We start from the raw sequence: 24,614 nt of genomic DNA on the forward strand, positions 1-24,614 counted from the left end.
ATTGCATCCATAAGAATGTAAAGTTGCATTATGTAAATGACAATTTTAGGCACTTAAAATATTTCCATGCTTTCCTGCATACTAAAAACATTCATGAAGGATATCTATCTTAGGTTGTTGATTTATTTATCTTTTGGTTAAAGATTCAACACAAATGGCTCATCCAGTGTTTCCAGGGATAATGAAATTAATCTATTCTTTGGCTCATTTTCCAAAGGGAGAAAAACACCTTCATCCTGCTGCAAAGCACTGGTCTGTGTGTGCTTAGGAGTAGGGATGTGAATTTGCTGAGAGGGGTGCTCTGGTGTCAGAAACATAAGCAGGGATGTGAATTTGCTGGAAGCGTTACTTTGGTGTCAGGAACATGCCCTTTCCTTTCCTAAATATTATCAGCCAAATTTGTGAAATTCTAGTTTGGACGTACTCTAGAGAGACTTCCTGGAGTTTGGCAGCTAAATTATCTGAAGCTTACACGTGCAGTAGCCCCCACCAGCTCGCATCAAACTATGGCTGCTTTAGGAAATGTGTTACAAAGCCAAACTGCTGCAGTATGTCCCAGCCGTACTGTGCTGATGGCAAGGCAGAGGCTGCTGCTCGCTTCACTTCTCAAAACCACCCAGGCATCTGTCAAACAGACCCTCAGGCTGTCCTGAACCCCAGCTATCCAGCCCAGGCTCCACTGGGCTGGGCAGGCTTTTCCTTGGCCAGCTTGTAGGATCTTAAGGAGACTTTGTGGCCAAGTGATGGCTGGAATCACCACTTTCTGTAAAGCAGAACTTGCCAAAAGAATTAAATAATCCAGGCCAGGCTAAAATTTAGGGAGGGCTGAGTGCTTTCTCCATAGAGATGGTGGGGAACTAAACAATGTTTGAATTAGAAGAACACTCACAGCCGGAGACCATGAGAGACAGCACAGACAAGGGCACCATGGCATTAGGAAGAACTGTGATGAGTCGTATTCCCTCTGGAGTTTGTAAGTGTGAGTAGTGGACAATCAGTGTGGCTAAGGAAGGTGACACAGGTTTTGGTATGAGAAGATTTTCCATTATCATGGTGAAGAACATGCTGGCAAAAAGCTCAGCGTGAGTAACCCCCACTGCCTGCATCACCTCTGCTACAGCCATGCAAAGCCAGATTGCTGCTGTTTCCACCCAGGAAGGGCTCAGGGCTGAGGTGGGAGCAGCTGTGGCTGATAAGGAAGCAGGGCTGTCATTATCAGCTGGTCTGGGAGTGACATGCCTCTGTCCCCAGGATTTTGCACACAGGAACCCAGTTTCAGTCCATCACATTTTTTTATTCCCTCTGTACGGCAAGATACGCTGCCTCAGTCTTTGTCTTGTTATCCCAGGAGAAGAAAACGTTGTTTTGCTACACAGCTGAGAAGCCTCAAGAGCGGTATTAGTGTGCAGCCTTCAGCTGCAAGGATGGTGCCTACACGTTCTGGACTGACAGCACTTTAGACTCACATAGTGCACGTATGTGTCCCAGAGACGTCTCCAGGCCATGCTGGGTCAGGACCTTGCTGTGCAATACTTTCCATGCCTGGCATGGAGCTGCAATAGGCCCGGGGATGGAGACCTGAGGGCACACAATGGCTCTGCCAGAAGTCAGTATTGGAAGTTAGTAGCTTATATCTATACATGAGCAGTTCTATACTTGTGCGTGGAGATTATTACTTGTTGTTACAATGGCTAGAGAGGGAGATATGGGGAGCTGGAGTTTGGCAAGGTTTGTAATCAGTGCCACTCAGATCCTCATATGACAGAACAGGAGATTATTAGAAGTGTTGGCCCTAAGGTAACACTCAGCAATGCAGTTTTCTGCAAAATCCTTCTTCAAACCCCATTTCATCCAGATATGTTACTGGTGAATAATGCCAGTGGAATTTGTATCATGTTATAGAAAGTATCTAAAAAATACAGTGCCCCCTCTCAGGTATCCCAGTTGTGTCGAAACTTCTTGACTTTAGCCTCTTTGTGCTTACTTCACCAAGATAAAACCAAAGACAGTACTTTTCCTTTTTGTCTTCCCTTGGAAAATTTTATCTGTCTGCTAAACTCAGGAAAATAGAGACAGGAACAAGAAAAGAAGGAAAATGAAAATAAGCAAAAAAAAAAAAATTAGATTGTTTTTCCCTTTAAAATGTTGAACATTTTAAAACCCAAATATTTTTCACCAAAAAAAAGGGCTCACATCTGTTATTTATAAAATGCCATTTTTTTATGTGTTTGGTTTTTTTTTTAACTGTCTCCCATTCAGATGACAAAAACCCAAATCAGACACAAGAATTACATGTTGTACCAGTAAGTACTAGATTCCCTGAAAGAATACAGCAGCGATTAGGTTTTTTCCTAAAGATTTGGCAACAGAGGTGTGTTTGGAAGAGGAATAGAAGGAACAGAGGCAGCTCGAGAACAAAGAGAAGGGTGATTAATAGAATACAACCCTCTTTATCTTCTTTGCCTCCAGATACCAAAAATATTCAGGTGAGCAATGAAAATGGCAAGTATGCTTTACATCCCTGATGAGAGCCTCAGTCAAATGAAAGAGACTTTCAGATAAATCCATTCTCTTCTTCAGACGAATATATTCAAAAAGGCACGATCTTGTCTGCTTGGGCACTAGACTTATTTTTAAACATTTATCTAGTCAGCATGCCAAGCTCCTAGATATGCTCACAAGCAAAATTCTTAAGCCCAGTGCTTTATAACGGCAGAATGGCACTGTTGTCTTCCTTGGGAAATGCATTATTTGGGCTGTGTCTGCACACAGAAGCTGTGTGGCTTCGACCACTCGGGCATAAGAACACAAGCACAACCATTCCCCTCTCCCCCACAATGTGACTGCCATTATACCAACATAAAGACCCCATACCGATGTTGTTATTCCTCACCAGGAAAAGGAATGAATTGCAAGCACCTTCCTGCCACTGTAAGTGAATTGATACCAGGAGCTGTAGATGAAGTTAAAAGACCCCTGTTGTGCTTCCCCTGCACCAGGTCTCTCACACAACCGACACAGTTACACTTGTACAAAATCTAGCTATAGAGCAGGCTTTCATGGACCAGGAGTCTTTACCCTTATTTAATCCACTTAGACTAACAGCAGTGCACTGCTAATTCACATGGCAAAGGGCAAAGGGCTTTTTGCAAAGAAAAACTTTTTCTTGTAACAAAAATAGATGAACCCACTTTCCTACAAAGAATTGATTACTGGATGCCTTTGTGGATTTTGTACAGCAATCTGGTCGTGTGAACTAGGTGTAGTTTGGTGGATGCAAAGGCTTAACCCCCCTTCCTCCAACCATATGTGGGAAAAGGAAGGAATTTGTGCTTAAGTTTAGGATTGAAAAAAAATACAAGAGCTCTTTTTTTTTTTTTTTTTTTTTTTTACACTTAACGTACTTGATTTTACACGTGATACCAAACATTTTAAAATAATAGCAATACAGAGCCCTCTGAAGTTTTCCTAAAACATTTGTCATGGTAAGAATCTCAGTCTCCATTAACCTGGCAACACATTTTAATGGGAAACAAATAAAATCATAAATTTGTTAAGTGCTAACTTTGTTCTCTTAACATTACTTCTAATCCAAAGAAGCCTTGGTCCATAAAGAAGTTTCTTAGAAGATGGACAACTAAATTTTATGGCTTTTTTAAATATTAAAAGATTATGTACACTTTATGCACATACTTGTTTAAATTGGGTTTTAGGCTACTTAGGATTTTCACTAATTGAAATCAAGCATTTTGGAATCCAGGCTATTGCTGCTGTCCCAGTTGTGTTAAGCTGCAAAAGGAATTTTTTGGTTATGACATGGTCTTCTATGTGCTGCTTACAATTCAATTACATTGAATTTGACTGCAATAAAGACCCAACGCAATAGAGATAGGTGCTGCAATAATTCTAAGAGAACAGAAATATACATATATACACACAGTGGCAGGTGCCACTAGAAATGATAGTAAGCTGGAGGTGAGGCAAGTGAAAGCAATTTGTACCCATGTTTATTTAATTTTTTAAAATCTCCTTTAGTATTCAGAATTTTCTTTCAGCAGTGGGAGATCATTCAGCAATAGAATGAATATGCAAATATTTTAAAATTTCTAACACTAGGTGTTCATAGGAGCTCAGTGACATTCACAGAGTTAGAGTTAGGTTTGTGCTTCATTGCTTTGCTGAAAGAAACAAACAGATTTTTCCCTGCTCTCTTAGCAAAGAAGTTACATCAATATTAACAAAAAGACTTTCTGTATGAACTGGTTATTAGTCACGATCTGTCAGTCTGTCAGATTTTGCTTCCTCCTTGCCTGACACCACATCCACTAAATCTCTATTCACCTGTAGACTGAGGCAAGTAGAATAAACCAGGACTTGATTTCTTTGTATAAAGTACTACTAGAAAATCTCAGTCTGCAAAAAAACCCAAAAAACAACCACACAAAAAACCCCAACCTTGTGGATTAGTGGAGGTTAAAACTATGGAAAGTTATTTTCTTCCACTATTCAATCACTTTTGAAGGTAGCTTTAAATCTGCACTCACACCATTCTTTTCAAATTTTCCTGTGAAAACTGAGATTTGATTTTCTTGACAGTAAAATGTCAGCGGCAGCAAAAACGAGGCTTTTCTTCCAGGCTGTGATAGAGATGAAAACTGAACAGCCCTTCTTTTACTCTTCCCTTCCTTGGGCTTAGTTTCTTACCCTGTGATAAATGGCACTTAGGTCCAGGCAGATCCTGCTGTATCACAAGCACGGTTTCCTCAAGCACGGCTTCCCCTGTGCCAGCGCGTGGCCAGAGTTTGGGGTAGTGTGGAGCCTCCTGAAATGCAGCAAGGATATGGGCGTAAGTCATCCTTTTTGTGTGTGTCAGATCTGGAAAATAACAACTGATTTTTTGTTTCAATAAGGCATAGAGTCAATATCATCTCCAAAACTGTGGGGTTTATAATTTCTGCTCATAGCAATAATTTCGGTCTAATACATATTGGACGGGTTGGGAGGTGCTAGTGATGTTATCTCACATACTAACACATAGAACCTTTCAGCTCTCATCCTGCAAACTATATCACACAGTTGGTGCTCCATAAAAAGAAAGCTCCTCTTTAGCAGACCAGATGGCAAATTTAGAGCTTTTAAAGATTGTATCCAAAACCCACCAAACCAAACAAACTCAGTGATTTTGCATCCAGAGACTCTTTGCTAAGCACATGAAACAAAGACCAAGATTCTTCACTCACATAGATGCACAGAGCTGATCGTTTTGCCTTTGTGAGAAGGGATTAATTCCTGGTGGCTGTGTCTTGCCTGTGGAACAGGGGTGCTCCATATTACTACCCCTCAGGGAGGTTGTTCTGGTTCCCTCCTAGCCCACAGACCCCCTTTCCTCCCTCCACACTGGGCAGGGAGCAAAGCAGAGGAATCACATTCCCACATTTCACCCCAACACAGAGTCAAGACATAGCTGAGCCAGACAGCAGGACCCAGGAGCTAAGCAGTACTCAGGGTCAGACTGCATAAACACAGTCAGTATTAAATCTGTATTATTTGCTTTTGCTGCAGTGCCTCAGGTCTCTGAGAACCTTACTGTGCCAGGCACTGTATGAGTCCAGAACAAACTTACCCCGATATAGAATTTGAATAAGGACAGTATTGAACTATGACAGATTTAGAACACAGCTTTTAAAGATATCATTAAAAATATTTGAAACTCCTGGTTTTTTTTGAACAACACCATCCCCCACTGCTTTAGAGGGGAGACCTTGTCAGGCACTAAATAAATGTTTACAGAAAGGTGTTTATGACCCAACATTAAATAATAGTTTAAGATGGAAATGTTGACAGAGCCTGAGTGCTAGCAATGCTTTGCAGAATCTCGATGCATCTGGGAATTTATTTCCTTTTACAGCCTATGATAAAAAAAGAGAATAGCTCTATCCATGTTTTAAAATTTCACATTAAGGGCCAACCAAAATGATCTATAATCCCCGAAAACAGGAATCTCTACTAGAAACAGGAACAAAACCTCTACTGTAGATGTTTTAGTAGGAAAAACAATATAAAAATCATCTCCATATGTCGCATAGATTCCTTTTTCTGTTTACAGCTCATTGTTTCAGAAGCTGGGATTTTTAACTAGCACCGACTTTTCATTTTTCTATTTCCCTTGTTTGTCTTTTTATCTTAAAATGTGTATTTGCTTCAGAAAAGTCTTCTTAATTTTGACCCACTGGTGGCCCGGCTAAGCACTGAGCTAATATTGACTAATATTTCAAAATAAATTGCTCCCTCTAGTGAGATCACGGCAGTACTGATGTCTAGCAGATGTGTGACTGAAAACTGCTTGAATGTGTTTCTCTGAACCACTCGATTAAGCAGTTGGGTCATGATGGATTTGAGTCTGTGCTTCTTACCCCCACAAAACTCCAGATGATCTCAAGAGGAGACTTGCCTGAGCAAGGAGTGCATGATAAGGCCTTTTGCATTTAAGATAATAATATTTACAATGGCTTATGCCTCCTACACCATTAAATTCTTCCCTTAAAGAATGCTACAATTAACTAGCAGACCTTTGGAGGAGCACTGCTTGCAGAATGCTAAAGCCTTTGCTATGAATAAGTTTCATACAAACAATACTGTTATCACCATCTCCTTCATTTCTTTCAGCTCCAAGACGTTTTAAAGAAATATCCAATTAAGGTAGATTTTACTCCAAATGCAAGCTGGATGTTTCAGTTTGCTCCCCTATATCCAGCAGCTTTAAAAGCAAAAAAAACCACAATATGGCATATTTTATGGCATCTTCAAAAGTCTTCTGAGAAAAAAGAAATTTTAAAGGAACAGCATTAGCATTCTTTTCATCACCTTCTAGCATGCTGGCATGGTAGTATCAGAAGTAAAGCATTTCATAAGGAAATGGGTGCCCTTTCTCTTTTTGACTAATAGATTACTCAGAGAACGCTTGGGATTAAGTTCCAGAGAGGCCAGAACCAGGGTGCTGGGATGCTCCCCTCTAATTTGTGTGAGCTGTTCCTTAGCAGCGTTATCCCAAAGCTGTCTACGCAGTCACTGAGTGCTGCAGATGCCAGCTCCCTCCCTGAGCATCTGAACCACATGGTCCGGGTAGGGCAGCGCCTGTGGAGGGCTTGGCCCCGGTGGCCTCTCCTCCCTGCACACAGGGGCAGCAGCTCCCACAGCAAACCCATGCTGTCAGAGAACTGGAAAACCAGCAACTGGTGCCTTGTCAATCAGCCCATCCTGCTGTCTGCTCCCTTCTGCCTGCTGGCTGTGGCAGAGGCCTTGAGCACATGCTGCCGGAGTGGCTGGCTGTGGGCGCGCCGCCTGTCCCCACCTGCGGGAGTAGGTCTGGGGGGCTCTCGGCAGAGATTACCCACGAGCACACCGACTTGACGCTGAGAGCAGCAGCGTGATTTCATTAGCAGCACAGCCTGATTTCATTACCAGGATGATTGGATTAGCGTCCGAGGAGTGGCTGTAACGAGAGAGGCCCGACCACCCACCCCTGCCCTCCCTCATGCACCAGCAGTGTGGGGCACTTGGCCTGTGGGGAGTTTGGGTGCTGCGCAACCTCATGTGGGGGGAAATGGACACTGCAGACTGCAGGACAGTCATAGGGCCTTTCATTCTCCCTCACTTGGCCCTGCCTGCTGTGTGGAGAAGGCAGGGCCTTCTTGGTAGCCTCCTTGCTCCCTAAGAGAGTGGTGACCTTGGGACAGCCAGGGACAGGAGGTGAAGGCAGAGCTACTGTGGGTGCGTGAGGGGCACAGCCACAGGGGATGCCCTGCCATGCTGCACAGATCAACTCAGCTGTGGCCCAGAGCCCTGCGGCAGGGCCGAGCCTCCACCTGTGCTCTCAGCAGCTCGACTGGTGTGAGATGAGCATGTGGAAGAGACCTCAGCCCCCTGAGAGTGTGTAAGAGCAAGGCTACCCCATCAGAGGAGGTAAGTACGAGCAGAGGCAGGAGACATGCCTGAATACAGGGACCTGGTGTTCCAAGACCTTGTTCCCATCAGGGCAAACACTACTTCACCACTGGGATCAAGGCTTTGTTCTCCATAGCCTGTGGCAAATCCGTCATGTGAGGGAGCCCATCCCTCCGGCAGCTTCTTCTAGCCTGGCTGCCTGAGGGAGAGGGGCTGCGCCATGCGTGACAGGTGCTGAGAGGACAGGTGCCCAATACCTTGCTGCTGTCCTGCCTGAGACACCATTCCCAGACTCACCCTGGCTCTTCAGCCTCCCTTTGTAATGCTGCAAAAGTGTCACTGAACTGCTGATGCTACAGACACTACTGTGACCCTGAACCTGGGTTCATTTTCTATAAGCAAAGCTTGACTGGCTGGAGCATTTCTCCAGAGGTCTGTGCAGAGCCATGTCTGCAGAAGAGTAGCCACCAGAGGCAGTGGTGGATGAGTCCTTCTTCTGTACACGAGGTAATGACTTAAAGGCAGATGCTCAGGCTTCTTAAACAAATATTTTCCAATTTCTTTTCAGGGAGGAATAAAAGAACATATGACTCCCCAAAGCAATGGATTAAAAAAACAAACATAAGCCTGTTTTGGAAATTTTGAGGGCTTTGTTGTGGGCTACTGGCAGGGCTGTGGGGGAATACTCTTTCTGGAGGGAACTGGCTGTGCCATTCCCTGCCACACCTCTGGCAGCCAGAGCTTGTTCCCAGGTGCAGCGTGGGTCCTTCAGTGGCCCCTCAGCATTTTGCTGAGCACAGTGAGTTACACAGCATGATCACAGGCAGATGCTTTGATTCCACAATCTCTCAAAGCCCAAATGTGTGTTTGTGTGTGTGTGTGTCTGTGTGTATGTCCATAAAGAAAGTCAAGTTTGCAAGGAGATATAATATCTTCTTAATGACTCTGTTGCTATAGGTGAAATAAGCTAAAAAATATCTGGCTCAGGGTGACGTTAAGAAGTTTATGGGCATTTGTGATTGCTGTAAATTACACATGGCTGTTTTTGCTAGGAAGCTTGTTTTAGTTGTAAACAAATGCTTGAGGTAATATAGCCATCACGCCAGGATCCAGCACACCTGTTGTATACAGACATCTATGCACGCTCGCTGTAGCTGTCTTCAGTTCTGAATGTTTGGGCTTTTGGTTCTTCATGGCAGTGCCCACTGCTTTTTGAAACTTAACTTGCATTTCTCCATTTCTGATGACAAGTGGCTAGTGGTCAGTAATGGGACCAGTTCCATTTAACATCTTTGTCAGCAACATGGACAGTGTGATTGAGTTCACTCTCAGACAGTTTGCCAGTAACACCAAGCTGTGTGGTGCAGTCAGAATGCTGGAGGGAAGGGATGCCATCTAGAGAGTTCTTGACAGTCTTGAGAGGTGGTCTTGGGTGAACCTCATGAAGTTCAGAAAGGACAAGTGCCGAGGTCCTGCATCTGGGCTGAAGCAATCCCAAGCACAAATACGGGATGAACAGAGAGTGGATTGAGAGCAGCCCTGAGGGGTGGTGTTGGATGAGAAGCTCAACATGACCAGCAATGTGTGCTTGCAGCCTGAAAACCAAGCATGTCCTGGGCTGCATCAAAAGAAATATGGCCAGCAGGTCAAGAGATGTGATTCTATCCTTCTACTCCACTCACATAATACCCTACCAGGAATACTGCATCCAGCTCTGGGACCCCCAGTATAGGAAGGGCTTGGACCTCTTGGAGTGAAACTGGAGGAGGGTCACAAAGATGATCAGAGGGCTGGGGCACCTCTCCTATGAAGGCAGACTGAGACAGTTGGGGTTGTTCAGCCTGGAGAAGAGAAGGCTCCAGGGAGACCTTATAGCAAACTTCCAGTACCTAAGAGGAGACTACAAGAGAGCTGGAGATGGACTTTTTACAAGAACAGGTTGGGATAGGACAAGGGGGATTGGATTTAAACTGAAGAAAGGTAGGTTTATATTGGATATTAGGAAGAAATTCTTTACTGCAAGGTACTGGGAAAGTTGTGGCTGCCCCAACCCTGGAAGTGTTCAAGGCCCGGTTGGATGGGCCTGGTTTATTGGAATGTGACTCTGCCCATGGCAGGGGGTTGAACTAGATGATCTTTAGGATCCTTTCCAACCTGGGCCATTCTGTGATTAAAATGGCCACATGTAATCTTAAAAAGTGATATAGAAGCTTATTTTGCAGGTTGATTCTTATTTTTTTCATACCTATAAATTTTAGAGTGCCATTTATTCTAGGTTAAGTAGTTTTATGTGAAGTTATTTAGAAGACCCTATGTGCCTAATGACTGGTGCTGTTCGTAAGGTCTCTAATGCAAGTATGGGGCTATTTTGTTTATTTTTTGAGGATGTATTATAAATAGTTAAGGAACTGTTTCTGTAAGCATGCACGCTGTTTTAAGGCAGTTGTAATTAAATGTAATGGCTACTAACTGTCACTAGAGGCCGCTCTTAATACACTGTGATGAAGTAAAAATGGGGAAAAATTAACTGCGCGTCTCCTATCTCCTATAAAGTAGACTTTTTCCCTTTCTTTAACAAGAGGGGGAAAAAAATTAATCACCATGTTGCATCTGCATGGTTGTCCTATTTATTTCCATTGCTAAATACTCGTTTAACCATGAAATCATCCTAGCTATTATAATCCAGTACAAGGACAAGCCATATTTCCCAGAACACCAATACTCCTTGTTTTTCTAGTGCACACAGAAAATACATCAAAATTTTGGTATTGCATTTGAAGAAGTATTTGAACAACAGCTCCTAATTGTAGAAGGAAATTTTTTGTTTTGGAACAATATATTTCCCATAGTAAAAAATTAATGATACTTCATTAATATGTTTTCTGGTGCTTGCTTTTTTCTGTTCCTAATCTTCTCCATCTGATTCGTCTTTGACAGATTGCATTCATCTCCTATGCAAGGAGTCCTAGCTAAAAGATAAAAATACCTTCAATATTTTGCAAAGAACTCTTAAATATTTTCTGCAGAACTATTAACCTCTAAGCCAACTATGTTTAAATAAACAAAAAACCCCAAGCTGTTTGTGTCTCTAGGACATGGGTGTCAACCTGCTTTGGTAATTTTACTGCCTCTCTGTCCCCCTCTCCCACTGTTTCCATGTTCATTTGGACAGCACAGAAGGTACCCCAAAAATGTCTTTTTCCTTGGTAAACTCACCCATTCGTTAGGTCAGAATAAGCAGTTTTGGCCAAATGAGTTGTTCTCCATTCATTCAAAATGCAAAGATGTTCAAACATTTCTTGCCTTGCTCTGTTGTCTTCTAGCTGTACATCTGTAGACACGAGTAGGGGACAAGGGGAGAGGTAGGTCCAGGGTGCAGAGCAGAGGGTGCCGTATTGGTGTGTTGGTGTAGCACCATGCTGGAATGAATAATGCCAGCTAAGACATGTTTTTTGGTGTTGTACCTGATTTCCCGCTCCTGCAACCTGATTTTAGCCATGGCTGACCTTCCCCTTGGTTGTGGTGTTTTGATGCTAACTTTGTGTTGTTGGCCTATTGGCTGTTCCATTTTTGTAATACTTGGTGTCTGACTCAATGTTCATTAAAGCCAGCCCTGGCTTGCACCAGCCCTTCCGAAATTGCTCAATTGTATGCAACTGTTTTGTGACTAAGGTGATACCTGAGGGGGTAGTTTCCTCTGGTTTGCCTCCCAGTTTGCACTGGTTGACTTTTGTGCCTGGAGCTTGTATTTCCTCTGTTGCAGTCTGGCTGGGGAGCTGAGCAACTTGTCTGTGAAGCCAACAGTCTTGTTATTTTGGGGCGTTCGCTGGAGAGTTCAGTTTTGTTTGTTTGTCTTACTCCTGAACTAGGGAGGAGGGGAGTGAATCTGTACAGCTTGAATGAACCTTTGTTTTCTGCTGAGGAAATGAAAAGCTGAAGTCTTGTCTCACCTGACACAGAAATATTCCCTTTTGCAGGACTGAGTCTTTTGGTTTGGAGTCCTTGAGGTGGTAAAGTAAAAGAAGGAATGTATTTACAAGAGCACTGGAGAGAGGAATGCCCTTACATGCAGTGGTTGGAGACCTTGTGTGGGAAGTGGAAGACTTGGTGAATTATTGTTTCTGCTGAAGACAATTTTAAACCATGTCTGCCCTTTTAGGCTATTACTCAAACCACTATACAGTTGAGTGGTGCTCCCTTACATTTCTAATTACTTAGAACCTATTGATTCAGATCTCAGCTTATTAGCAGCCTCTGTTGAAGATATCTATCTTTACTTAAAGTAAATATTCTACAATATTCTGTTATAAAGTATTAATAAAATAGTGTGGCAATCCTGTGTTCTCAGATGCTCATGTGAAGCACCAAATTAGGAAGCTATAATTTCCTTTTGATCGTGGCTGTTGTTTAAGTACCAGGAGAGAATGTGAAAGACCAGTCCCAGTACAGTCATGTGGAAGAGTTTGTGTGCATTTCTGTGGGGGAGGCAGAGCTGAGCCTTGATCTGTTTGCTTTCTTTGTAAGTGCTTCAGCCCAAGAAAAAGTGGGGATGATGAATTTTCATCATGGTTTATGTAACTTCAGGTCCATAGTGTTTTCTCCAGCTGAATTTGCTTAAGGAACCTGGGTGGGCCAGAATTTCAGTTTGCTGAAAGTGACTGTTTGCTAAAATAAATGAATCCAATCAGTTTTTGGCTACTCACCAGACACCTGGAAAATCTGCCTCTCAGACTGCCACAGCAATGCCTTTGGCTTATAAGAACTTGACCTACAGCTTAACACCTTTTTTTGCCATGATGTTCCACAGCTTTTGCTCTGGCTAACAGCTACATTAGCTACCCTCCAGAGAGCATCCTGCAGTTGCTTGATTTCAGGCTCCCTCTTTGAGAAAGACATGAAAAATAGCCCCAAGTTGCAGAGCTGCTACAGGTATGAGCTCTGTAGCTCAGTGGTATGCAGTTCCTTCTTGGAGAGGCTTCTTCGATGACCTGTGGTGCAAAAATTGGGTTTGTCAGAAGGCAAAGAGAATGGGAAATCTGGAATGGCAGAACCTCGTCATCCACGCTTGGCCTTGTACTCCTTGTAAGAAATCGTATCTGTGACCAGTCCCTTGTCCACTGCAAACTGTTGAAAAAAAAACTTCAAAAATGTCGGAAAGGATATTTAGAAATCAGCTGGCCATTTCATTAATGTCCAAAAGGAAATTATCGTTGATGGTTTAAGCTGGTTGAAGGTTATATGGTAGATATCACGCATATAACTGTAGCATCTATTTCAAATTAACTTTTGATTCTTACTAAGAATAATGACCCTGTATCCCCAGCCTTCCTTTTGAAGAGTTAGGCTTCAGTCTTCTCTCATGCCTGGATCTCTTCCTTTCCCTGATTACCTGGTTCTTGAGACCATCCATACACATTGTTTCAGCATTGTTAAACCACTAGCAAGCAGATACCAGCTGGGTAGCAGTCTCTGGTCATCTCTTTGCGAAGAAGAGAGGGTTAGTATGAAAAGGTTTTCTGCATGTGAGGGATTACTGAAAGAAATTGTGATTGCTACTTAGAAATAGTGTCTCTCAGATACTATGTCATGGTTAAATTTTTCAGAATTTGCTCTTCCCTCATGACTCTTTAGAATATACACTGGGAAGCCAGAAACTCTCAGACTTATCTGAACCATGTACATTTTAGATGCTTTTATAAATATACTTGTGGAGTACTTTTCTGAAATGCGTCCTGGAAAAGTTCAGGTATTTGGGCAGCCTTACAAACCACTGTGAGCTGGAGTAGTCCCTGTGAGCTGGAGAACATTTCCTTTGTCTCATGTAGCTATATCTTTCTGTACCAGTTTTCTACATACAGGTCTGCATTCGGCTGCCGTAGGTGTGGATCTGAAATCGAAATACCTCCAGGTCAACTTGCTTCTGTCTAAACACTTGGGAAAGCAAAGGCTATCTAATTTGACTAATTTTCATAATTGGATACATATAGCAGAAGACAAATTTTTCATCTGGCAGTATGGTATTGCTGCTGCTAGCAATAGGATAAGGTCCTATCCTTCAGACCCTGTTTACATAGGCTTTCCTGTGCCCATCACAGGCTAGCTTTTTCTCTTTCACCTTGAGTCCCAAAAAGCTGCTGGAAGATGCTGTCACCCAAAATGCCAAGAAATGGCACTGGTTATTGTGAGGTACTTTTTCATGTCTTATTTCAACAACAGACATACCATATGTATAAGGTAGGGGTCATTTCTTATGCCTGCATATTGTGTAGGGATCTTAAGTGCTGTTCCAGGAACTGAGTTAGCTGGGGAGTTGTAGACGCCTTGATGCTATTAATTTTTTGCCCTGTGCAGTAATACAATGTTTTCAGTTGTTTCTTTACCTGAATTATCAAGATAAAGCATTTTCATGTGCCTATCAGGCTTACAGCCTCCTGAGGCCCATGGGCTCAGGCTCCATAGGGCGCACAGCTGTGGCTGATATGAGAAGGATTTACAGAGCTGGTGTAAGGCAACACTGCTACGGTTAGAAGTGGCCCCTCTAACTTCACCACATTGCACTTCAATTACTCAAAGTGTTTCTCTGCCTCACTGCGTGCTATAACTTTAGCTGTGGTACAATAGGAACAGCAGAGCCTCAAAAAGCTGTGTGGATCTAAGGGGCCAGCTGGTTCTGCACTCCCTCGCTTGGCTTTATCAGTAGAAATTCTTTCCTCGCTGATCGAATGACCGAGGGAAAATTATCTCTTTTTAAAACAGTTCACATTTCTTTGGATTCAGTTTCAAATTGTCATTCTTAAGCTTATCACAGACCATTTGTAAATGCACTAGTTCCTGACCGAAAGATTTAGCATGTACCAGATTTGTTATCCGTCTAGGACAAACAGTCTGAAAGAGGCACATGCCATACGGTACATTCTCCATGAGCCATTTAAAGGTAGCAAGAGCACTGCACAATCTAGAGGACATTATTTAAAATTGACAGAACCTTTACCCTACCATAAAAGCAGCTGCCTTCTGGGGCTTTTGGACTTTTTTCCACGTCCACCTACCCACTTAAGATCAGTGTGGAAATCCAGCTAACCCTTCTGTCATATCAAAAGAACTAGCCAAGTGTCTCTCATCCAGTGTGGCTCATGCCCAGAGACTGCACTTGGTCCCACCTTCTTTAATAGAATGAAAATCAAATGACAAGAGGCGATTGCTTGATTCACCATTTAAATCCCTTTCTCTACCCCATTTACCCAGGATCATGAGTCCTGCAGTTGTTCAGGCTTGCCCTCTGCTTCTCATCCTCTGTTCGCCTCAGTGGTATATTTCTGTTCTCTCTCTCCAGTTGACCTTTTTCTTTTTTCTACTACAGCGATACACAGTGCTACCAGAATGTGTCTTGTCTGAAACAGTGGTACATCTGCATGATTTGGATGAAGGCTGTTTTAGCTATGGCTTTCCAGCATCATAGATCTTCATTACTAGCTCTGTTTCTTTGATGAAAGCCTACTACTGTAGCCAACAATATCGGCCAGCCTGGGCCCACTCAGTGGTAGTAGGGACTACATGTAACAAAGGATAAAAATCTCTTGAGGTAACTACCTAATCTTGTATCACTCCCATACTACTCATACTTTTCTTTCTGTGGCAAATTATAGCAGATGTGCATGAATAATTAAAAAATCAGTTCTTTTTGCCAAATTTCCTTAGATCATCTCTGAAAGGGAAAACAACTGAGCTATATGCCTGGATATCTTCATATTGGTTTTGTGCTGTTGCACACCATGGCCACCTGGAGTTAAAAACTTTCAATCCAAACATACTGACAGTGCAACGAAAATTTTTCTGAAATGATGTACTATTGTATAGTCGAAGTGATACAGTGTGCTGATAGTATTACAGTGTGATGCTACCAAACCATTTTTTGACCTTGAAACCAAGAGAGTTGTTGTTTGGCTTCTACTCCTTCGATTCACTCATCAAAACTGTAAAATAGTGAGGGTGAGTTGTCATGTGTTGTACTGAGTAGGCAGCTGCCCAAGGACAGTCTGGTCCCTGTGTGCTGACACTGCTTCACATTCACTGTCCTCTCTGTGAGAATCTGAGCAACAACAAAGGCTGGAAGAAATTGCGTGTCCCTTTGCCATCTCCTGACCTTAAAGAGCAGCTGCTATCTCTAGCAAGTTGTAACCACTGTTAGTCAAAATCTTGTTGTATTTTGTTTGCAGAAGGCAAATGACTGGCCTTTTTCTTTGGAAGGTCTTGTGTTTTAACTCATCGGCAACTCAGCCCCACACAGCAACTTGCTCACTATTCCTTGGTTGGGATGGGGGAGAGAATTGAAAAAGTAAAATTGAAAGAATTTGTGGGTTGAGATAAAAACAGTTTAATAACTAAAGCAAAGGCCATACATGCAAGCAAAGCAAAATAAGTAATTCCTTCACCACTTCCCGTGGGCCAGCAGGTGTTCAGCCATCCTCAGGAAAGCAGGGATCCATCACATATAATGGTTACTAGGGAACACAAATGCCATCTCTCTGAAAGTCCCTCCCTTCTTCATGACACCATATGGCATGGACTATCCCTTGGGTGAGCTCAGGTCTGCTGTCCCAGCTTGTGCACCCCCAGCTTCCTCACTGGTGGAGTTGGATGAGAGGCACAAAAGGCCTTAACTCTGTATAAGCACTGCTACGCAATAAGGAAAACATCAGTTTTATCAATACTGTTTCCAGAGCAAGTCCAGAAAATAGCCCATAACAGCTACTGTGAAGAAACTTAACTCCATCGCAGCCCAAACCAGCACAACAGGACTTGGTCACCAGGTTTGTCTGCACTTCTCACTGCTAATTGGTTGTCTAGGAGAGACCCAAAACAGTACCAGCCCTGAGTCTTCTGTGGGAGTGGGGTAAAGCGTTTCCATCTAGGAGTGTATAAGCTTCTCTGGAGCCTTCTGTGTTGTACCAAGGCTCAGATGCAGGCAAAGCCTGTACCCTGGAATTTCTGTACCTTAAGACTGTCTCCTCTTCCCTCTGAATAGCACTGCAGGATGAAGAGAACTGTTTTTCCACACTTCTGTCCTCCCATCCAACTGCAGAGTTTCCTGACAGCTGTGCCTAATCTCTCCCAGTAGGGCTACCTACTTTTAAGATGCTCTGCTATCCTGCTCCCAGGACATCCAGACACTGGCTCTAGCTGGTTATGTTGTGCTGTACCTTTCCACTCAGGAGACCTGGGAGAAGGCAAGGAGACGCTTACTTTGGCCGCCCATACAATGTGAGGACACAGCACATGGAAATCTGGGAGCTCCAAAACACCCTGGCTTCCAGCGTGGGAGGGATAGACAGAGCAGCCCCATGCCCTTCTCCAGCATCACAACAGCACAGGGATTTGGGATTGAGAGTTGTTTCTTTGTGTTGGTACTTCTGCAATAGACTGAATTGCAGCAGTGGGACTTGTCTGCTCCCTCTGACTGCCTTTACCATTTTTTTCTGTTTTCTCAGAGGAGATAACAGATTTTTTCCCCCTCAAAAGTCCCTGAGGCTGTATGTACAGCATAGCTGGGCTATGTAACAGCTGCTTTCCTAAATGTCATGTCATTTTATAACTTCATTAGAAAAAGGCTGAGACTTCAGGTAGATTTTTTAATTTTATTTTTCCATAAGAAAAGAGACAGTGAGTAAAGTATATGTTGTTTGCAGTATTGGCTACCCCCTGTTCTTTTTTTTTTTTTTTTTTTTTTTTTTTGAGAAGATTTAGAAATAAGACAAAAATAACCAAGACAACCCTTACCCTAAGCTACAGAATCCCAACTAATAACATTGAAAAAGAAGCTGGTAATATTGATCCCTTGTGTAATGGTAGTTAAACTTAAAAAATCAATGGAGAGGAAAGCTTAACTGGCCTTTCTGAAGGGTCTGTCAGAAAGCAAATCTAAATCCCAAATGTAAAATTTTTACAGCTATAAATATAGAGGATGATTTTCAGACAATGTTAAAATTACTGCTTAATTCCCTTTCCTTCAGGAGAAAGCTCCTATGAGGTGCACTTGGAAAGGGATCCCTGAGAGTACTAGATATACTTCTTTGTGAACCAAGAGTAGGTTTTCAGAGTGGTATGTGTAAGGAGTGAGACCAGAACGATCAGCAAGGACCTCAGTTCTGCCATCACATCTGCCTCGAGTAATTTTAAATGCTTGTCCCGTTTGTTGAGGCAAAATCAGCTCTCAGAATATAAAGCTATTTGTGCTAAGCAACTACACAAATATTGCTCTGGCAGTGGTCTGCTGAGTTTTGGAGAAAAAAATACTAGGTCTTGGTCCTCTAAGGTACCTAGGTGAGAGATCCACACTGCTAAACATCTTTGAAGATCTGACTGCCTGGTCTTTTTAACAAAGTAAGACATTAGAGTCATACTATTCTCCTAGCCACGCTCGTATTTCCTCCTTGTTTTCTTTTAGCCATTCAATGTTGCTCTTCACCTGCTCAAGTGACTGACTCCTGGGCATTTCTCCTGCCCCAGCATTAGGATATTTTTCAAAGAAATTTTCCATCTGGAAAAGAGAAAAATAGTTGATGTGAAGTAAATAATTCTGTTATTGGATTAGTGGCTCTTTACAGGGACATGGTCAAGGGAAATTTTGGCTGGGAGAGATATTCAAGTTCACGTTAGTAGCACTGAAATAGTTTTACAGTAACTCCTGCTGCTTTACACAGTGGATAAAAAGTCGCGTTTCTGGGCCAGGAGATTGTTAAATATATTGACTTGAAACCAAGAAAAGTGCTGTCATCATACCTGCCAAAGCTGGAGCTCAGTGTTGAAGGTTTGGGTAATAGTTACTATTCGGCCAAGGGTTCTGTCATTGATAGTGAATCTAGAAAAATAATTTAATAAATGATGCTTGATGCAAAACTATTGAAAGAGAAAAGACACAAGTAATTATCTGAAGCTTAAAGTCACAACTGTGCTACAATAAAACAGATATATTGAAATTTTGGTAATTTTTGAAATTCTTGAAAAATAGTATTCCTACAAAATATTTGTGCTGTACTTTAAAATGTTTACTAATGGAGTGATCTCTTACGGTGGATTTTTTTCTTTTTTAAATAATTACTAATTGTCTCAAGCTGTAAATTAGGTATATTGCTGCCCAGCAATACAAATACTGTCCAGTTCATGGCTCTAGGCTTGCCGGTGTGTGCTGTTTCTATGCCCCCACCGAGCACTTAGAAAGAAAACCTAAGGAAAGTTGAGTCACTCAAATAGAGAGGAGCAAAGCTAAAAGGTTTGCTATAACTTCCACTGCCTCATCTGTACGTCTGCTGCCTGCTGTTACCATTAGATGAAAATTTAAATAAAAAATTCTATACACTGTCATCTTGTTATGAAATCAGCAGCAAGAGTGAAGACAAGACTGACTGACTAATTTCCATGCAATACCCAGATTTCTATGGCCCTGGTAGAACTTTCTATACTTCTTCATCACAATTTACTAGTAGAGATCACTTAGGGAAAGAATGGTTTTCGAGTTAGCAACAAAGTACTTTTTCACAGCAGATGGATATAATTGTGTTGAATGTGCTTTCAGTTTGCATTTTGCAAAGGCCAATGATTATAGGTGTATAGTGAAAACAGAGAAAAGCATGGCATGTAACAAGATTTACAGATGGATGTAGTTTCCAGTTCAGTACCTGTCGACTAAGTATTGCCAGTTCAGTCGTATCCAGTCCCAGGCCATTGTTTTCCCATAGGTGTTGTATGAGATGTATCTCAGGACTGTGAACACATCTTGGCTTTTGATGAGGCTAGTGTTGTAAATATATTTCAGATACCTAAAGGAAACACCATAAGAATTGATAAGAGCCATTTCCAAACAGGAATATTAGGGTTTTTTTCAACAGCATTTTAAAGGTGAAGTACATGAATCTAAAATATAATTGTGTCAAGAGATAATTATATTGAAAGAAATCTAGGCAGTTAGGTGTCTCTTTAGAAAGTAGGTAAGGTTTATGTTTCTATTTGCAAATAATCAAGTGCCATTATTTTTTCTATATTTTAATCAAGTAGGGAAAACAAGATTGGATCAGTCAGTAGTTCAGCCTGTTTGGGCAGCCAAGAGCTTAAAAAGCAGTAGTCCAGGCTATAATGATCTTGCAGGACCGTGAGCACATACACAGGTGGCTTGCTCACACTGACATCTGTGCTGTTTGTTTGGATACTTTTATCCATACAAAATTAAAATTTATTTGGGCAGAGCATGCCTGCAAGTGCTGCAGTTATACTTCCAGTTACAGCACGAATGTTTTTGACTGACAAATTGGAGGGATTCCCCCAGCATGCACGTTTGCAGGGAAATGAATAACCTGGTCATGGCTTCACAGCAGCAGCTGCAGAAGAATAACACTTTTTAAACAGTTGTGTGATGGGATTAAGAATTGTCTTCTTTTTTTCCTATGTGTAAGGGGCAATTTTGTTCGATCTGTTTGCTCTTTTCTCCTTACTTGTTATTTTAATAGTAAATTAAGTGACAATTTTTCCCTGGTTTAGGGGGGATTTTTTATTTTCCACAAATACAGGCTGATCTAGCTAATTAATTAATGTCTTAATCATGTCAGTTATTATGTATTGAATGGCTTTAGATTATGGCTGTTGTGATCAAAAGAATTCAGGAATACACCTGCTTCCTATCACTATTTTAATTACTCTAACTCTTATATTTACTGTTCCTGAACCTCCAATACTTCCTGGTTTCATCTCATTTAAACTTGGAACATTTTTAGGCAGAGACTGCTCCATCTTATTTAGACAGGGCTCCAACACAGTGGTGAACGGCCCTGGTGAAGATGTTTGCCCGCATCTCAGTGACATTATACAACTACATGCAAAGTTATCACATAAGCTGAAAGTAGCTGGTGTGCCTAAGCACTGCACCAGCAACAGCCTGGTGAGATACTTGCCCAGCCTGACAGCTGGACTGGCCTGGAGCAGTATCCAGACTCCTCCTCATCACTGCTATGGCAGCATGAATACGATATTTTTTGTTCTAGCTCAAGCACCTCTGCACAGCACCTCAGGGAGCATTGCAAGTTCACATGGATGCATTCATAGGACAGTTAGTAAAAATTATTCAAGGTTGTTTGCTTAATTTTGGCTACTGAGAAGGTAGACATCTAGGCTAAGCAAACTCCCTCTGGAGTCAGTGGAGGGTGGCTGACAACATCCAAATGCAATTCTTCCCATTGATTTTAAGCACCTTTCCTGGTCTGGGATAAGCAGTGCTCTGGAGGTCCTTCCTCCCTTTACTGACTATACAGGAAACAGGTGTCTAATTTTCTCCTGATGCTTTACTATTAGGTAGCTAAAATTGCGCAAAGGGAAGGTGGACGAGCTGAAGCCTGTTGACTGTGTGCAGGAACCTACCATGTATTCAGTATCTTTCCACTTAATGAACAAAGCTTTTTTTCTGCTATATTACAGTCTCAGAGGGGGGTGTTAGATAACTGGTCTTGAAAATGTGTTGCAATTCCCCATGCTGCAATCTGACAAAAATGACAGGACAGAGGAGAGGAGAGGGGAAAGAGCAAACCAGTTGCTTCTGTAGGAAAAGAGAAATTTTTGTGTGTTTAAATCACCTGTCCAAAAGGGTGATGTTCTTCACTGATGCCAGGCCATATAGCAGCTTTTCTTTTTCTTGGGCTAATGTAGTTTCTTGATATTTCCTGAACATGTAATTCCATGATGACTCATTGCCTGAGTTCTGCATCCCATAACGATATACTATGAGTCGGAGATTTGCAGCAATACTAAAATAAAGAAACAGTGCTTAAATATTCTTCTCCCTTTCCTGCTTGAAATCAGTGACAAAGTCACATGCTGTGTTCTTCACCATGACAAAAGCTGTGAGCACTCACGTTTCTCCTTGTAACCATTTATTGAAGAGTTCAGAAGCATTGTTCAAGGAGTCTATGTCACCCATACTGCAGGCAAAGTCTAGAACAGAAGCACGAAGAAGCCTTGAAAAGAGAGAGAGAGGGAGAAAGAGACGTTTTCCTACTGCTTACCATTCTTTGAATCCATCAATAATGTGAGAAGATAAAAATAAGATTGTTGCACCTTTCCAAATGGCTTCCGGAATCATTCCAGTTCAGTTCATCCACAGTGGGTTTTACCAGAGAGCGAAAATAATGCTGAGGTAGAAAAAAGGGATTTGGTTACTTTTGTAGATTCCTCTAAAGAATAATATATATGTGTTCACAGTTTATTCTCCTGGGGTACAGGAAAGACACACTGCCACAATTGTTTTCCACAGATGATGCTGAGTTCAGGGCATAATTGTTTTAATGACCATTAAATCATGTTCAGGATGTTAGGTCAACTACCAAACCTGCTCCCTGCCACATTAAGGTATAGCTATCTTTTGTGCTGAGGACAGGTGTCAGAGATTTTGCTGCCCTATACATCCTTCTTTATTGAATGTCTTGACTAATAAATGTCTGTACTATACCTTACGGTGATGGATTATAAAAATACTTAGGCATAATTTCTTTTCTCGAGGTGCATAGTCCTGAATGCAGAATCCAGATAATTCAGATATCACTACTGAGCACTTTTTAGCTTTTTTTTTTTTTTTTATGAATACAGTGACTAAAAGTAAATACTGATAATTCAGGAACACTGAAAATCACTTGAACTTCAACATTATTTTTGTTACAAATCCTGAACTGTCAGATTCAGTGGTCTCATGTAGGAATGTTTTTTTTATTGTTTCATCACCTGAAAGACAGGATAGAGACTTGTATCATCTTCAAGCATGTTTGCAAGGTACGTTACAGCTGATATAGCTCTATTCCAAGGCAAATACTCTCTTTCATTTGTTAGGTATTTTGTGAGGTTCAGGGGAACAGAGTAATTCACGAGTCCAGGTCTGTGGAAAGAAAAAACATAACATCTGTTATTTTAATGAATTTGAAGAACTTGCTCCTTCAAAGATATTAGATTTACTATTTACTCTAGAAGGCCTGAAATAGTAAAGTTTGTGCAGGGAAAAGTAGTCTGGAATGTAACTTAGAAGGTATTTTCCAAAGAGATACCCAGGATCGGTGTTGATCAAAGCCAGACTGTAGGAATTGTCACTGTTGTGAGGAGACTGCTCACATTGTGCAGCAGTCCAGTGTGCCCAGAAGTGGGTAGCTCTTAACTGACTACATTAGCACCACACAAAAAGGAATTGCTAACTGTAGACATCCTGAAAGGCTGAGGAGACTTGGACTTAGAGGCTGTTAAAGAATGTTGCTTAAAATTTATGTGTGTCAGCGTGGCTGCATACAAGAGCTAGAAGTTTCTGATCAAGTTTCTGAACAAGATAGCTGAGGTGGTAGGTAGCTAATGCTGTGGTATGCATTGTGGGCATGTCTCTGGCTTTCTGGATACCTAACTTCTTCTGGAGTGCTCCTATTATTGCTATTTACATGATAAAAACACCCCCTTCTAAGACCTGTGCAGTTAAAGCCTGCTTCTCTCTTGATTGCTTTGGTAATGCAAGTTGCCAATGTATATTTAAAGTCACCCCTTTTGGAGGACAAGGTAAAGCAACAAAGAAATAAGTCCTGTAACAACTTCAGAAAACTTCTTTCAAACACTCATGTTAATTCTAATTATTAGGCAATGGAAAGTGAAAAATTTGTATTGAAATCTCTGCAGGGAATTAGTTTACCTTGCTAAAGAAAAGGCATCATCCAACATCCCTGCACGATCAGCAGCTGAGAAGTTCTATGTGAAAAGAGGAAAGAGGGATCAAGAGTATATAGATTATTTGCAGGATAAAAACAGCGTTTACAGACCTTTTCTAAGAGACCCACCAGATAGGTTAACATTACGATACTCACTTCGTGGTCTAGGAGCAGAAGAGAGGTTAGCTTGTCCCAGTTTTGATCATTGTAATTCACCCGATAGAATCCAATGTGGTCTGGATTGATGTTTAAAAAAGTATCAGGAGAAGCTGGTATTGCAATTCCTGCAAAACAAACCAACAAATAGGGATGAGTTTGTGCATCTTATATGACACAGAACTCACTAGAGATTCCCTGACTCCAAGAGTATTATTTGGTTTTTATTAATATCAAAATAAGATCCAAACATTAATTTTATCTATTTGCTTATTTTTAAATGGCTATGAGGAAAGATGAGTTATTATAGACTAGTGAATGCCAGCACTTGTCTTAGAGCAATGAATTGTGGTAATTACTTGGGCCAGCTATTCTGTTAAATTTAAAATGGAGATCATTGTGACTAGGGTGAGGATGGTGAGATTTAGTGTCATTGCAAGAAGTAAAAAATTGCAAATAAACAGTTTTTGCAAATGTATTTTTAAAAAGTGTTTCATCCTCATGTTTACTATTAAAGTTATCATATTTTATCCTCCATTAGTTTCATTTTTAAGTTTGCTTCAACTAACTTTTTAAGGGTTTTCTTCTCTGTATTCTTTGCTAATTCATTTTTTGTAGTTACAGATAAAGGAATTACAAATTAGGTTGAGACATTCCTCAAGCACTCATGTTTAAGGATTTTCCTTTTTAAAATGAATACTTGAAAAATGTTCCTTCCTCAGAATCTTGGACTAGTCCAGTTTGTGATGGTAGTTACGCAAGTTCTTCTATTGCCCATTGAAAGCAGTGGTCTTCAATCTG

The 24,614-nt window shown here is 41.6% G+C and overlaps 1 protein-coding gene across 2 annotated transcripts in view; it reads right to left on the reverse strand.

Moving 5' to 3' along the window:
* Positions 1 to 17,635: 17,635 nt before the first annotated feature.
* ENPEP (glutamyl aminopeptidase) overlaps positions 17,636 to 24,614 on the reverse strand; it is a 33,020-nt gene continuing 26,041 nt past the window's right edge. For both annotated transcript variants that reach the window (XM_027893359.1, XM_027893358.1), the window contains 9 exons: positions 23,814 to 23,941; positions 23,642 to 23,697; positions 22,702 to 22,852; positions 22,042 to 22,115; positions 21,840 to 21,941; positions 21,561 to 21,731; positions 19,620 to 19,760; positions 18,724 to 18,802; positions 17,636 to 18,481 (listed from right to left, as the gene is read on the reverse strand). In XM_027893359.1, coding sequence (XP_027749160.1) covers positions 18,344 to 18,481; positions 18,724 to 18,802; positions 19,620 to 19,760; positions 21,561 to 21,731; positions 21,840 to 21,941; positions 22,042 to 22,115; positions 22,702 to 22,852; positions 23,642 to 23,697; positions 23,814 to 23,941 — 1,040 coding nt within the window. In that variant the 3' untranslated portion in view covers positions 17,636 to 18,343. The remainder of the gene's footprint in view (positions 18,482 to 18,723; positions 18,803 to 19,619; positions 19,761 to 21,560; positions 21,732 to 21,839; positions 21,942 to 22,041; positions 22,116 to 22,701; positions 22,853 to 23,641; positions 23,698 to 23,813; positions 23,942 to 24,614) is intronic.

Source organism: Empidonax traillii, unplaced genomic scaffold (assembly GCF_003031625.1).
Source record: "Empidonax traillii isolate 1590-97213 ecotype Southwest subspecies unplaced genomic scaffold, ASM303162v1 scaffold386:size1297806, whole genome shotgun sequence".
Taxonomy (NCBI): Eukaryota; Metazoa; Chordata; class Aves; order Passeriformes; family Tyrannidae; genus Empidonax; species Empidonax traillii.